Source organism: Dipteris shenzhenensis, chromosome 31, assembly GCF_047967505.1.
Source record: "Dipteris shenzhenensis isolate YYH24624 ecotype China chromosome 31, Dip_SZ_1.0, whole genome shotgun sequence".
Taxonomy (NCBI): Eukaryota; Viridiplantae; Streptophyta; class Polypodiopsida; order Gleicheniales; family Dipteridaceae; genus Dipteris; species Dipteris shenzhenensis.
This window is the reverse complement of record NC_141626.1, coordinates 44,622,668-44,637,486: the sequence shown is the minus strand read 5'-3', so window position 1 is coordinate 44,637,486 and position 14,819 is coordinate 44,622,668. Positions and strand designations below refer to the sequence as shown.

The window sequence follows — 14,819 nt, the reverse complement described above, 5'->3', positions numbered from 1 at the left end:
TTGATAGCCCACTGCCCTTCAAAAAATTGGTTGCTCTCTCTTTTTACATCCAAAAGCGCTTGATTAAACACTATGCTAGGAGGCAGTGCCTACGCACACTTGTGCACTCTTGTTTATTCGTGTGCATGGATGCATGCATGTGTGTGTACACACACACACATATACAAGAGAGGGAGAGAGAGAGAGGTACTTGTGAGTGTGTAAACACACATAGATATGTACTCATGGAGTTCCATAGCATTCCATCAAACAATTACAATGACATCTAAATCCGTTAAATAGGTAGGGGGTCATGCTTAGTTGGAATTGAAATAGGCCCTTATTCTATATACATAATGTGACATATAAGAAACTTACATGTAAGGAGCTTCTCGTATAAACATATAAATAGCAAGACAGAGACTTTGGCGTCCTCCGCTACAGCTACTGGACTAGATTGGACGACACCTCTTGATACAAGGCATTACCAAGCAGCCTGTTAGCAGATTCCGTCGGATGGAAGGCATCCCAGAAGACGTAATCTGGTCTGTCTGGACAAGGCTTGACGATTGGCAAGCAAAGCAGTGCACCATTGAATCTTCCACCACCGCAGCAAGCCCTCGCACCAAACTTGAAACCTGTTGAATCACTCAGAACCGCAAATTGTGGATTGGCGTTCAAAGCAGTGATAAACTAACAGGCAGAGAGAGAGAGAGAGAGAGAAAGAGAGAGAGAGAGAGAGAGGCTAACACACCGTATGCTGGTGGATTACTACGGAAGGCAAACACAGAAGTGAAAGCGTCGATGTAAAGAAATTGTGCGCCTGGCAGCTGGGCATTGAGTTGTGATAAGAGGGGTTGGAGGCCCTGGTTGAAGTTAATAGCTAGATTATTTACGAAAGCCGAGCACTCTCCATTCACACTCCGTTGAGCAAGTTGCGAAGGTATGCATCCAATGGGACCGATGTTAGATACAGCCACCTTTCTTGCTCCCAACTTGTATAATTGCTGAAAAGGAAAAGACGTGAACCAAAACTTACACAAATGAGAATAAGTCAAAGTAGAAACTGGAGTCCCAAGACGTGGAGATCACTGGATGCTCGCCACGAGGCTCACCGTGAGCTGTGTTGTAAATTTATCGAGGAGGACTTGTTGGTATTGCTGCGGTGTGTACTGCTTTGAGACTGGAGAGCCCGGCAAGAGATAATTGTTGACATAATCGTTGGCCCCGGTTACTATGTAGTAGAGAGAATTGGCAAGGAGCTTCTGCGTAGCTGACACGCCCAGCAGCTTTTGCAGCTCTTGTATGTTGTTGGCGAACCACGTGAGCTGAGTGTCCGTATCGACTCGGCCGATCTGCACAAGAGAGAAGATCAGATCACTGCAGTCTTACTAGTTCCAAATGGTCAAGTCCCGTGAGCAATGCTTAGTTTTTATAATTATATCACTCACAAAATCGTATCCTGTGCTGCGGAGAATACCAGCTGCCGCCGATGCATAGCTCACCCCTTGCAAAAGAGCGTTACCTCTGGTTGTGGGGGCCAGATACGGAGGGGGGAAAGGAAGGGAGATAAGTTCACCTGGAGAGGTTGTGATACATCCAAGGAATAATAATTATTAGAGATGCATCCAAGTAATAACTAGAGAAGGCATGATGATGGATGGCAAAATTAAGGATGCGAGAGAGTTACAGAGGAAGTCGGGGACGATTTTGCCGTTGCAGAATCGGCCAGTAGGACCTGTGGGGAAGTCGATGCCGAAGGGGAGGCTGTTAGCTCTGGCAACGGTGACAATGTAGTTGTTGTTGCCCACATCAACGAGGGAGTCACCGAAGATGAAGAAGGCAGGGAAGGGGCGGGAGGGGGAGGGCTGAGCGAGGCCAAAGGGAAGAAAGAGGAGGAGGAGTGTGGTAAAGAAGCGAGGAAGAGCCGCCATGAGATTAATGCGAGTGCAACAAAGGTGAGGGAGCTTGCAGGACTGATCAGAGCTGCTTCGCCACCTCGGAAGTTTTAAAGGAGGTTGTACAATTCGAAGGAGTGATCAGAGGAAAGATAGATTGATAGATAGAAGGTAGATACTCACGAGAGAACTGGTTTGCAATGAAGGTGCTTGCAGCCTTGCAGGTTGCTTATGTAGACGAATTTGCAGCTTGCTTATGTAGACGAAAGAGAGAAGCCTACGTCCATCTTTGCTGAATTTGCTCCCATCATCGCTATTGCCACCACTGCTTCCCTCTCAATCATCCTCTTCTCTCCCCATCAATCACCCATCAGCCACTCGAGGCCTTTTGCACTTTCTTAACTTCGCGCTTGCAAATCCCAGCGGCTCTCATCACTCCAACCGCCCTTCTGCTTCAACGACTCACATGTCGCCCCTCCCCGCCGATCGACTCCTCTCGCCATTCCTAACTAGTCGTGAGTTTTGTCACACTCCCATTCAACGTTCCCTCTGCTTCCTGTTTAATTCCTAGTAAGTTGCTTCACTCTCCCCACGGGAACTTGCTTGACCACTTCCACGTTCTGTAAGGCCTGGCTCTCAACAACCATGCAGTCCCGACCGTGTCCTGGGACACGTTCGGTTGTATTCGAGGCATCATCCTAGCTTTCCACCGTTCGCCAGTTGGATCAGTACGTACGTAAGCAAATGCCACTAGCCCGTCTTTATTGTGGTGATGTTGAATCTGCGCTGCCATCTCTACCCTGTGTCAATGCAATGCAACCTGTGTTTTAGTATACTTGGAGGATGTCTGTTTTTTTTTCCTCAGTGGTTCCTTTACCCCAAAAAGAAAAGTTTTTTCACTGTTTCACTAAGGGCCTTAGCACATGGATGGGGCTAGCATGGGTTTAGGATGGGAATCTTTTTGTCATCATTACTCCCATCCTACAACAAGTGGTCTAGGATGGATTTAGAATAGGAGTAGCCACTTTTTCTCCCATCCTGGACCATGGCCTCTAGACCCTGGCAGCTAGAATGGGTTCCCCTTTTTTAGGGATTCAAAAACATGGAAGGATGACATGTATCCTTGTCCCTACATCGTCCCCACCTCCTAAACACATGAAATGATGCTATGTGTCCTCTTCCTCCTAAACCCATCCCTAGTTCTTTTTTTGTTAGCACATGGTGGGATGGGAATAGGATAGAAATATGCATGGGAACACTTGGGACCACCTTTTCCCATTCCCATCCTATTTCTTCCCATGTGCTAAGCCCCTAAGTGTGGATGCACGTGTCTCAAAGAGAGAGAGAGAGAGATGTATGGATATACAGAGTCTTAGTCTAAAGATCCATGTTAAGCAAAAAAAATTAAGGTCCATGAAAAAGACAAAGCCCTACCCACACCAAGAGAAACTATGAAAACGTGGGGGGCTAGGGACGAGTGGTAGAGCAAGGGAAGCTAAAGAGAGAGAGAACGAGAGAGACTAGTGGTGGAGTGAGGGAAGCTAAGAGAGAGAATGGGGAGGCGAAGGGTGCGTGGGCTAGGGACGAGTGGTGGAGTGAGGGAAGTTGAGAGAGAGAGAGAGAGAGAGAGAGAGAGAGAGAGAGAGAGAGAAACCCAAAGTCATTAGTTGTGCATAATTGCCCCATTTATTGGGTTGACAGCTTTAACAAAGGCCAATGAGAAAAATCTAGAATTTATGAAATTTAAAAACTCCCCTATTTTAGCTTTGCCAAAGTAGAACCATTGCTAAGGCTACCCTGTAAGGGCAGCCCAAAAACAAGAGACACAAGTGCCGAGAGCACTACCCCTTTAAAAAGATCCTATCTTGAAATGACACAATCTACAACATTAATCGCATTTGTAGGTACCCGCATTCCTTTTCTTTTGAAGCGCCATCTTGCTACTTTCAAACCCATTACTTAGAATCCCCTTCCATTGCTAGCAAAAGTAATAGATCTTAGTCTGCTTCATCTTTTCACAAGTTGATCCACTATGTTTCCTTCAAGAAGTGCATTCCTCAATTGGCGGGTTTTTTGTCATTTTTATAAGAGAAACCATGGAGCCTTTTGTGATTATCAAAGAAATCTTTGTCTAGTCAATCTAAGTCAATTGTTGAGCATTCTCTACCTCCCTTTGCTTTATCCTTCAGTCTTCTATATCACAGACTTGTAAGGAAAGATTCTAAAAGTAGTAAACAAAACCACGACTACACTCTTGTTCTTGGATTATGCCATTTCAAATCACCTCTCGGCATGCACAATAATAATTAAAGTGCAGGCCCCTTATAACAAATGCTAGGTTCTTGGATCATGCCATTTCAAATCCCCATATTAGTGTGCACAACAATAATTAAAGCATAGACCCCTTATAACAAATCTTGGGTTGCACTAGCTCTATGTAGCCTTAAAGAAGACGATCTGTAAATAAGGATTGTGATGCAAGTGTCTACAAAAGGCAAAAAGGATGGCGACATAAGAGACTACACATATGTTTTAGCATTTGAGCAAAAGGGAAACAATCAAAATTGAATACACATATGTTTTGGCAGTTGAGCAAAAGGGAAACAATCAAAATTGAATACTCCATTCTTTTTGAGTTTCCAACCCGCCGACGCTCTATCATGGGATAAAGGTCACGTAGGGGATGTTGAAGTAGGTTCTAAAATGGGTTTAGGTGGCTTCAATGACTTTGTGTTGCAAGCATCGCTTAAAGCAAGCCAAGAAAGAGCTCCCATAATAGGTTTTGGTTCGTCCACCGTGCGGGCTTGGAGACCTTCGCACAGTGTTCTTTGGTGCAACGACTTGGGGGTGGTGTTGGATTCCACTGTAAAAACGTCATCTGATCCATTAAGCATATCAATCAGCATTTTCAAACCTTGAGGAGGCAAATTGCCAACCTATTGTGACTCTGATGGCTTTGATAAGCAGGCGACATTCGATTGTGCTACGGATGCAAAAGTTGGGTCTGTGATGTAGGGAAGCTGGGGGCTATCGGCCTTAGCAGAAAGTAGCAGTTGTTGCTGCTGCTAGCTGCTCCTCCTCCTCGTGACATTGTGATGGTTAATTTTCACCGATGTGTTACTTGTGCTTTGTCCAACTTCATTCTTCGGTTCGAAAGATGGGTTTGCACAAAAATTTTCTCTATCTAGGTCTAATCCCATAAGAAAAGGATGAAAAGAATACCCCATAGGTAATAGATGAGCAACATTTTCAACTTGTTGCCGCCCTCCAATGCTAAGCATGCATGCATTTCCACCATCATCGCATCAATAACATACCCCAATCAATCTCAGGGGGGTCTATGCTTTGATTGTAGGACGTGCTAGACTCTATCTAAAACTCATGCAAGATGGTAAGAGGTCTATGCCCCTTATAACAAATTTACAGATTTGTATAGAAAAGGGGTACATTTTATTAATGAAATTTTCTACAGATAAGGGACTTTAAATATAGGCCTTGAACGCACGTGATATAGAGGGTTTATACATAGTGACCCCCCCGAGCCAATCAATGCAGGACGTGCTAGACTCTATCTAAAACTCATGCAAGATGGTAAGCATTGTCTAGTTTCAATCCTTGCAATTCCAAACTTTGCGGATAACGACGAAGGCAATAGATGTGCAGGCAACTATAGCAGACACGATAGCAATCCCAACTATGATTTTTGCCATTATCTAGAATTTAGATGAGGTGAGGCCGTGCCAAGGATGAAATTGGAGGTAGGAATATGTCTATCGAAGAGGAGGGAAGAAATGGGGGTGGCAAATGAGGGGGAAAGGCCCAAATTAAAGGTAAGTTGGGGGGTGGAGAAGGCTCAAATGGGGAGAGAGAGGGCAAGGCAAGGGATCCAGGGGAGAGGGAGCTAGAGAGATGCCATAACTAGGGAGGGAAGGAGGAAGGGGAGGGTAAGGGGAGTGGCATTTCAAGGAAGGAAGAAGAAGAAAGGCTTGCACAAACACAAAGGCTAGGAAAGACATAGAGAAATATAGAGTGGAGTTGTGGCAGTGAAAGGCAAGAAAGAAGAAAGCTATTGGAGGAGATGGGTGCCACGTAACTCCAAAAGACTCAATCAAAACCACCACCATGTGGTTGCCACTTGTTGACCAACCCGAATTCAAAGCACAAACTAAATCATTGCTATAGCCTGCCCTTTTTGGGGCAGTGCTAACAAAGCAAAAACAAAAATAGATACCTATCCCAATGTCGAAGCACTAGAAAGCTTTGAGGTAATGCATGAAAAGGGAACAAGCACAATTTTAATGCATACAAATAACATAGATAGAGGCCGGAGGATGCATGCTCCTACTTAATTAATGGGTGATGGATCTCCAAATACCACAGCCCCAATTGGAAGCAACTGCCTTGGCCAGTTTAATCAACTGTCCAACCATGATCACGACGGGAACCTTCCTACCTAAGAAATTGCCACATAATGTGGGAAAGTTTCAAAGGATGGATTAAATGTTTCCCACAACCGACACAGATTTGGGATAGAATTAAAATGAGCGTTTCAAACTAGCAAATTAAAACATTTTAAACATTTTTTGGATCCCCCTAGAGCGATTTAAAGTGGGCTCGCCATGTTTTTTTACCGAGACTGACAACCCATTACCGCTGTTGTGGGAAACATTTGATCCTATATATTTGATCACAACAATCACAAGCACAATAGTTTCCCACAACAATCACAAGCACACACTGCGACATGGCCAAGGTGGAAGCCAAGGGTTAGGAAGGCCAACATTCGGATGATGGTTAGGCAGCAATGGACGTGGTGTAAGGCATCAGTCACTAGTATAGACATGTGCAAGAGGTTAAGAAGATGTGGTGGCAACTACAGATGAGATCAATAAGCCACACATCCTTGAGATTACGATGCAGGAAGGGATAAACGCTAGGGCTAGAGCTAAATTCTAAATGAGAACAAGAGTTAGAGTGTTTCCATTAGGTGTATTTCACGTTATCGTGCCATTGAGTAGTGTATGGACATCACCACCACACCAAGGCTTTGGCTATTTGTAACTAAGCCTCCTGCCGTTTTTCAATTTAAGCCTATATTTCCATAGGTATGAGGTTTGCTATTATGCACTCTTCATTCCATGTGACTTAATAGGCTTTCATTCATTTACAATGAGCTTACAACCAAACTTAGCTTAATGACGCTCAAATTCCCTTACAACCCAATGCATCGAGTGGCAACACACATTAGGCTAGCTACATAGGACTACAAGAGAGGGCCACTTAGCGAGTAATAGGAAGCAAACATATGAGTATTACTCAACTAAGGAGTAAGGTAAAAAGACCGTCAACATTTAGTGATCACAGTGGGACCAACCGTAAAAGAAATTGGATACGTTCGAGTGGAATGAGCATTAGAAGACGTAGCCATGAGAGCAAAGTTACTGAGCGCACAAGGGCTTTGGTTCACCAGGAACATGTTGTAACAGTTGCTTGGAGTGATAAACTACTATAATGAGTGCTATGAGTACCAATAGAAGATTGGTAGCCTCTCAACAATTGTGCATCTACAAGTGTCTCGATAGAATAGTGTGTACAAGCACTAATACCATTAGCTCCTTTTACGATGCTTTTTTTCAATGCATATTACTTAGTTTTGTGGCAAGAAGCGTTCCATAGATATTACAACCAAAAAGTCACAACATCCATTTTTCTTTCAATATTAGTGTTATCTACTAGAGGTAGCATCAATATTCCAGTTGCAAAGCCTGTGAAAAAATACACACCGTCGAAAAAAGCATCGATACTCATCCTTTATAAACCTTCCAAAATTCAAATCAAATTGAAATGTTTTCACATTGCAACATATATTAGATCAATCTTGTTCTCCATTTCTTAATCAATTGAAGCATCATTGGAATCTTCATTGTGACATTGATGCTCATCCTCTGGATCGAGTCTGGATCATCCGTGGCCAAGTCTCGCACATCCTCATCATGTAGATCGAGGTCTCCCAAATCAGTTTCTGAGAAGCTCTCTGAGGAGCTCAAACTATCTTCACTTTCCAAAACTCTAGTAGAAGGGGTACTTGAAGTGCTAGCTTCCAACCCATTTATTTCTTTCTCTTCCATTTCATTCTCTACTTCCACATCTTGAAATACATGTCAAATTCTAGGTGCAACTTGAATCACAAACCACCACTACATTCAATCAGAACACTTATTTCATTAATTTTGGACTTGTCAATGTACAAATTCATTTTTACATATACTTTTGGACTAGTTTTTGGATAAAATTTAAGAAAAACCCAATCTTCAAAGCACATATAAAAACATAAAAACAAGCATTTTTTTATATATTTTTAAAGGAGATGAAACTAAAATTATAAAATTTAACGCAGCCTAGATAAGTCACACGAAAAAATAAGATTCAGCAGTTGTAAACTCTCTTAATATTTAATGGTGTTAATAGACACCTTCAAAAGTTACATTATTAAGGAAACTCTCACCATATTTATAAAGATGTTGACAAACACCAAAAGTTACAATAAGCCTGAGATAAGTTACACAAAAAAATAAGATTTAGCAATTGTAAACTCTCTTAATATTTATAATAGTGTTTAGGAAACACTTTCAAAAGTTACAAGTGGAAGTAGGAAACTCTCACAATATTTATAAAGGTGTTGAAAAACACCAAAAGTTACAATAAGCCTCTCACTGGAAGGCATATCTATTTTCTCTCTCTATCCTAAATTCAACCCATTCAAGAGCTGAGCTCATCTCATCCTCATGGATGTAGTTAAAATTACAGAAGAGAAGTAAGGATTGATTAATTTTCTCCTGCATAACACTTTGTTTGTTCCGAATGGGTTGCACTTCCTGGGGTGGAAATCTTCCATAATGAGCCACACGTGAAGATATCTCACTTTGAAAGTCTGTCAGCTCTCCCCTATATGACTGCAATTCATCTATTTCACTAGTAGCCATACTTATTTTTCTTTTCTCCTCCTTCTCTAAGGGCCCTTCTGACAAGCAAATGCATCCTTCTCGTACTGGGTTAACAGAGCTGGATTTTGTTTTCTCTCCTCTCTCTTTCCTTGGTTCTTGACAATCCATAGTTTGGTGCTGCTAGTGGCTTGCTCGACGGAATCGATTACTTTAGAAAGATCCATATAAACGAGAGGAGGAAGGTCACGAGAGCAAGGAAGGTAACTAGAGGAGGTAAGGCAAGATGGAAGGAGTATGCTTGAGGAGAGGAGGTAAGGCTGCGGACAAGATGGAAGAAGTAAGCTGGAGGAGAGGAGTAAGGTAAGAAGCGCAAAGTGGAAGAAGTGTTTGCTGTGGGCGAGATATAGAAGACCAACAACTACTAAGGGATTTATAAAACTGCACACTCATAATGTGAGATGAAAGATTTAGAATAAAGAATTGGTAGAGGCTAAGATGACTAGATTGTTTGAAGTAACAGATGCAAGACCATAATGCGAGACATGTGAGACATGTAAGACAGTGAGTACATTGAAATCTATAAAATAAAATGATGGGATGCAAGACCGTAATGCGAGACATGTGAGACATGTAAGACAGTGAGTACATTGAAATCTATAAAATAAAATGATGGAACACAAGAAGATATAATTATTAGAATCTCATCATGAGATATTTTTTTAATATAATAAGTTAGACTTGCTGATGCAAGACCGTAATGCGAGACATGTGAGATGATAGATTTTGAGTACATTGAAATCTATAAAATAAAGTGATGGAACACAAGAATGATATAATTATTAGATTCTCATCATAAGATATTTATTGTATATAATAAGTTAGACTTCGGAAAAAGTAAAACCGATTTAATAAATTTAGAGAGGTGACTTGCCATTGAGTGAAGTAAAAAATGAAAGACCGTAAATGTGAGACACATGAGATGATAGATTTTGAATCGGTTTAAATCTATGAAATAAAGTAATTGAACACAGGAATAATATAATTAGACTCCCTTCATCCTAGTCCTTCTACAAGAACATTCTTCATTTATCACTCTTAATTTATCATCTCCCCACCCACCATGGATGTCCTTGGCATCGTCGAAGACGTGGAGTCTGGAATCGATAGTCTCAAACAATGGGTTGTTGACCAAGGAGCAAGAAGAGACACAAGCATTCGACAAGGCTCTCCATTGACACGGATGGAGAGAGAGGAATTTGATGCACAGAGGAAGACAGAGAGGGAGTAGACTTAGAAGATAGCAGAGAGCGAAATACTTTTACAATGTATTATAAAAGCACGACAAGATCTCTTGGACTTCTTAAGCAACCTACGTTATCGAAGCACTCGGTATGCCTTTTTTGATTGGGATGCTGAAAGAACAATAAAGGCCTCCCAATGAGATTATAAAGAGACAATCTGTGACTGCTTGAATTTCTTCCTTCATTGTAATTATGTTGAGGATACGGAAGTGGAGCCCATGGAAGATTGGATTGTTGAGAAGATAAGAGATACTAATGATGAGATCTTCTAGTGTGATCTCAACCTCTGTGGCCTATCCATCATGACTGCTTGAATTTCTTCCTTCATTGTAATTATGTTGAGGATACGGACATGGAGTATGTGGAAGATTGGATTGTTGAGAAGATAAGAGATACTAATGATGAGATCTTCTAGTGGATCTTGGCCTCTGTGGCTTGTAATAGTTTTGTATTCTCTGCAACAAGCCTAGTAGGGCTGAGCAAATCATATTAGAATTGCTAATACAATTTATTTTTTTGGAATTGCTAATACAATAATAATACAAATTGAATAAATATCATAAGTAAATATCCTAATGTATTGTAACATTTAACATAAGTTATAAAAAAACACTATCACTACTCAACACAAACAAGATAAAAATATTCAAGGACTCATGTTTTTTTCTACATGCTTTACAATTGAATAGAGTCTGATGAGTCCTCTTGAGGCTGTGATGCTCTAAGAGTACATTGAGTCTCTACTTCTTGTGTGGATGGTGTACATTGAGTTTCTACTTCTGGTGCAATCGGGATAGACTCAATCTCTTCCTCCTTTGCAAGATGTGATGTTGTAGATGCACATTGAGTCTCTACTTCTTGTGTAGGAAGAATGCATTGAGTCTCTAATTCAAGTGGAGACTATAATGCTTCTGCTTGAGGTTGTGATGCAGAAAGAGACTGAATTGTCTCTTGTTTTTCTTTGGCTACCTCAGGTTCTTCATTGAGTCCACCATGTTGTTTCCCATCGACTCATGTTTTTTTCTACATGCTTTACAATTGAATAGAGTCTGATGAGTCCTCTTGAGGCTGTGATGCTCTAAGAGTACATTGAGTCTCTACTTCTTGTGTGGATGATGGTGTACATTGAGTTTCTACTTCTGGTGCAATCGGGATAGACTCAATCTCTTCCTCCTTTGCAAGATGTGATGTTGTAGATGCACATTGAGTCTCTACTTCTTGTGTAGGAAGAATGCATTGAGTCTCTAATTCAAGTGGAGACTATAATGCTTCTGCTTGAGGTTGTGATGCAGAAAGAGACTGAATTGTCTCTTGTTTTTCTTTGGCTACCTCAGGTTCTTCATTGAGTCCACCATGTTGTTTCCCAATGGTATCAGTTAGGTAGTGAACAGTCTTAGCCATAAAATCTTGTAGCTCGAGTTTTGTATATGCTTCTATTGAGACATGTTCAAAAATTTCATTGAGGAACAACATGAAGCTGTAGGCAACTCTCCACCCACTACTAAACTTGTCTTTCTGCTCCACTGCGAGGCATGTCTGGAAATTTGGTTGGTCTTGATGCTCCCTGATTTTCATAATTGCAGATACTAGTTGTTTCAAGACCTATCCATCATGACATATGACAAAGTGAATTTGTGTAGTAGATAGTAAGATGCATGTTCATAATGATATGATAAAAGAACACTTACTTGAACACCGCGTGAAAGCCTATAAATGAATTGACAAACCAACAATGGTTGTCATCAAGATCCCATACTATCAGGCTCCAATGTGAGCTACATCACCAATAAAGAGTGATGAGATTTATCACAATATTAAGTATTAATTGACACAATATTACAAATAAACGAGTAAAAGAAAGATTGAGATGATACTTACTTCTCATAATATGGCATAAAGATGACTACCATGCCATCCAAGTCTAAAGGTTGTAGCATTGAACAAACATCATCTACCGTCTTCTTGGTATCACTAAGTACAACTGAAAGGAGAGAATTGAGCATATACACGTGATTCTGTACTAATCTAGGAAAGTGAGATATAGCCGTACTGCAGCAATAAATAAACAAATGTTAGAAGCAAATTGAATCAAATGATTGAAGTAGCAAGCCAAGAGATGTTCATATCAAACCTGAGGATGGCCATCATGACTTTATCATTAGCCTCTTTCAAAGGGTCAAAGAGGATTGTAACTTCCTCGCTACCAAATGTCAGAACATGAGGTTGCTTGCTAATGATAACCCTAACCTCAAAAGAGCTCCCCATTTCGTCCAATATAGCAGTTACATTAGGACAACTTATGGGCATAGCAACCAATGTTTCCTCTGGATGCTCCACCACGTTATTAATAAATGCCTTTAAATGCATGTAGATGCAAGTCAGTATATGTCGACAATGAGGTTTTGATAGCCGCTCAAATTAAAAATTTGAGCAAGGAGCAAAAAGCAGTTATATCTGACTCTCCACCCACAACTGTGGTCATCATTTTGCTTCGCTGCAGGGCATGTTACATACTCTATTTGATCTTCTAAGTCACCTTCCATTTGCATAAGTGCATCTATAGCACCTACCAACTTCCGAGCCAATCTACACATCAAAATAGATAACATAAATGAATGTGCGCATTGCATAGGATGCATCTCGTTGACGTAATTGTGACACAAGTAGGTTATACTTACTCTAACACACTGCCATGGATAGATGCTATTGAATTGACAAAGAAACATTGCTTGGCTAAGATGTCCACAGTCACCAAGATCCAATGCGAGCTGCATTATCAATTAAGAATAATTATTATTTGATATAATCCTCCACAATGTAAGAGATAAGCTAAGTAGGAATTGATACTCACTCCTCGTGATATGCAGTAAAGATAACTCGTGCCACAGTCAAATCAATAGGTTGCAACCACTTAAAAACATCATCTAAGGTCTTTTGCTTATTGCTAAGTACATTAGAAACAAGAGGATCAACCATATATGCACATCTCTATATATATGGGGGAAGTTGTTGTAAAACCATACTACAATAAAAAGAAAAGAATATTAGTTCATTTGATCCAATGGAAATACAAAGGCATAAAGTCAAGAAAAAGTTTGTGTCAAAAACCTGAGGATGGCTATTATGACCTTGTCATTAACCTCTTTCTTGAAGTTTAAAAGGATTAAAATGTCCTCTTCATCGAATAGAAAAGTAAGAGTTTGTTCTCAAACTTGAAACCTAACTTGAAATCACTTCTCCATCTGCTACAAGGTATGATTATTTTCTAGACTCATCCAATGGATAGCCAAAGCAGCTTTGCTTTCTTAAAATGAGCTTCCTATATTCTCTACTCTAGCTATGTCCTCCTCATCCTCCTCCTTTTCCTCCTCCTATAAAAGGATAAAATAATTATGAGATTCAAATATTTAAATTAATTAAATGCTTTTAAATAAATAAAGAAAAATAAAGATAAGTTTTCATACCTCTAGATATCTTCGTGGTCTTTTTATGTAACCTTCTGAGGCAAGGTCAGTGTCATATCCATCTCCTTCAGCTTCCTTACTATCGCTGGTGTCCTCACTATCATATCTAGAGCTTTCAATATTTTCATCATCTTTCTTGCTCTCATCGTACATGGCCATCTCTATGTCAACATCCTCTTCATGTGAGATCGGACCTTTCTTATCATACTTTATTGTGAGAGAAGCCATAGTATCAAGGTATTCCAAGCAAGTAGGGCTCTCAATAATATTTACATGGTGTCCTTTTCTGATAAGAGCTTCAAACAAATGCCCCATTTGACACAATGTGACTTCCCATCTGGATGACAGCAAAAATTCCATCATACTAATTAAAAGATTAGCACTTTTTGCTGGCCTTTCATAGTGATTTGCATTGCGATGGAGGGGACTTGGAGCTTCATGCTCTTCCAGCACTAGTTGCAATCACTTTGCATTCCCTCTTATGTTGTTCTGTAAGGAGTGATCATTGTAAGGGCTCTTCATGCATAAGAAAAAGGTTTCAAGACTCTATATCTTGAGACCACATTCTCTCTTGTCCCTCTTTCTTGAGTATATACCATTGTAAATCTTAAGCTCATTGCCATATTGTTTTTCTAGGGTAGTGTTGCGGAATGTCACTTGCCATAGAAGGAGTAATTTTAGATCCATCATCTTCTACCTTTACCCATTTATGCATCCAAGCCTTCTGTTTAGCCGACGGTAAAGCTGATGCCATCTACCTCACAATGGTATGATCAATTTTACATTGGCTAATTGGAATATTTTCTTCTACCAACAAATATCAATTGCACTCTTTATTGCATCACGCTTGACCTATTGGATGATGCAATCCTCCATGCAATGATCTTTAACCTTTTTGCCAAAAAACCATTCTTTGGACATTAATTTCTCTGCAGCAAGACTTGCGTATTTGTCTGGCAAGTTTCTTAGAGGCCTCCACATCCGAGCCGTCATCTCTTTTTTCTCAATCTTCTTTGCCTTGTCTTTAATCAATGATGGAGCCTCATATGTGACATCTCCCTTCTCACATGCAAGACACATGTCTTTTATCTGATGAAAAACTTCATCACTATGGAAAAGTATGCTTGTGTAGTCTTGATACCTGTCTCTTACTATCTTAAAGCTTGTAATCACCTCTGTTCTTTCCTACTTTTCCCTTGGTACAATGGCACTCAAGCATGTGTAGAAGTCAAC

At 40.5% G+C, this 14,819-nt stretch overlaps 1 protein-coding gene across 1 annotated transcript; it reads right to left on the bottom strand.

Moving 5' to 3' along the window:
* Positions 1 to 279: 279 nt before the first annotated feature.
* Positions 280 to 2,111, bottom strand: LOC147881504 (GDSL esterase/lipase At1g71250-like). Its single transcript, XM_087369902.1, has 5 exons — positions 1,670 to 2,111; positions 1,431 to 1,558; positions 1,095 to 1,334; positions 734 to 986; positions 280 to 617 (listed from the first exon to the last, which is right to left on the bottom strand). The coding sequence occupies exons 1-5, from the start codon at positions 1,911 to 1,913 to the stop codon at positions 424 to 426; spliced, it is 1,059 nt and encodes a 352-aa protein (XP_087226028.1). The 5' UTR covers positions 1,914 to 2,111; the 3' UTR covers positions 280 to 423.
* Between the last annotated feature and the right edge of the window lie 12,708 nt (positions 2,112 to 14,819).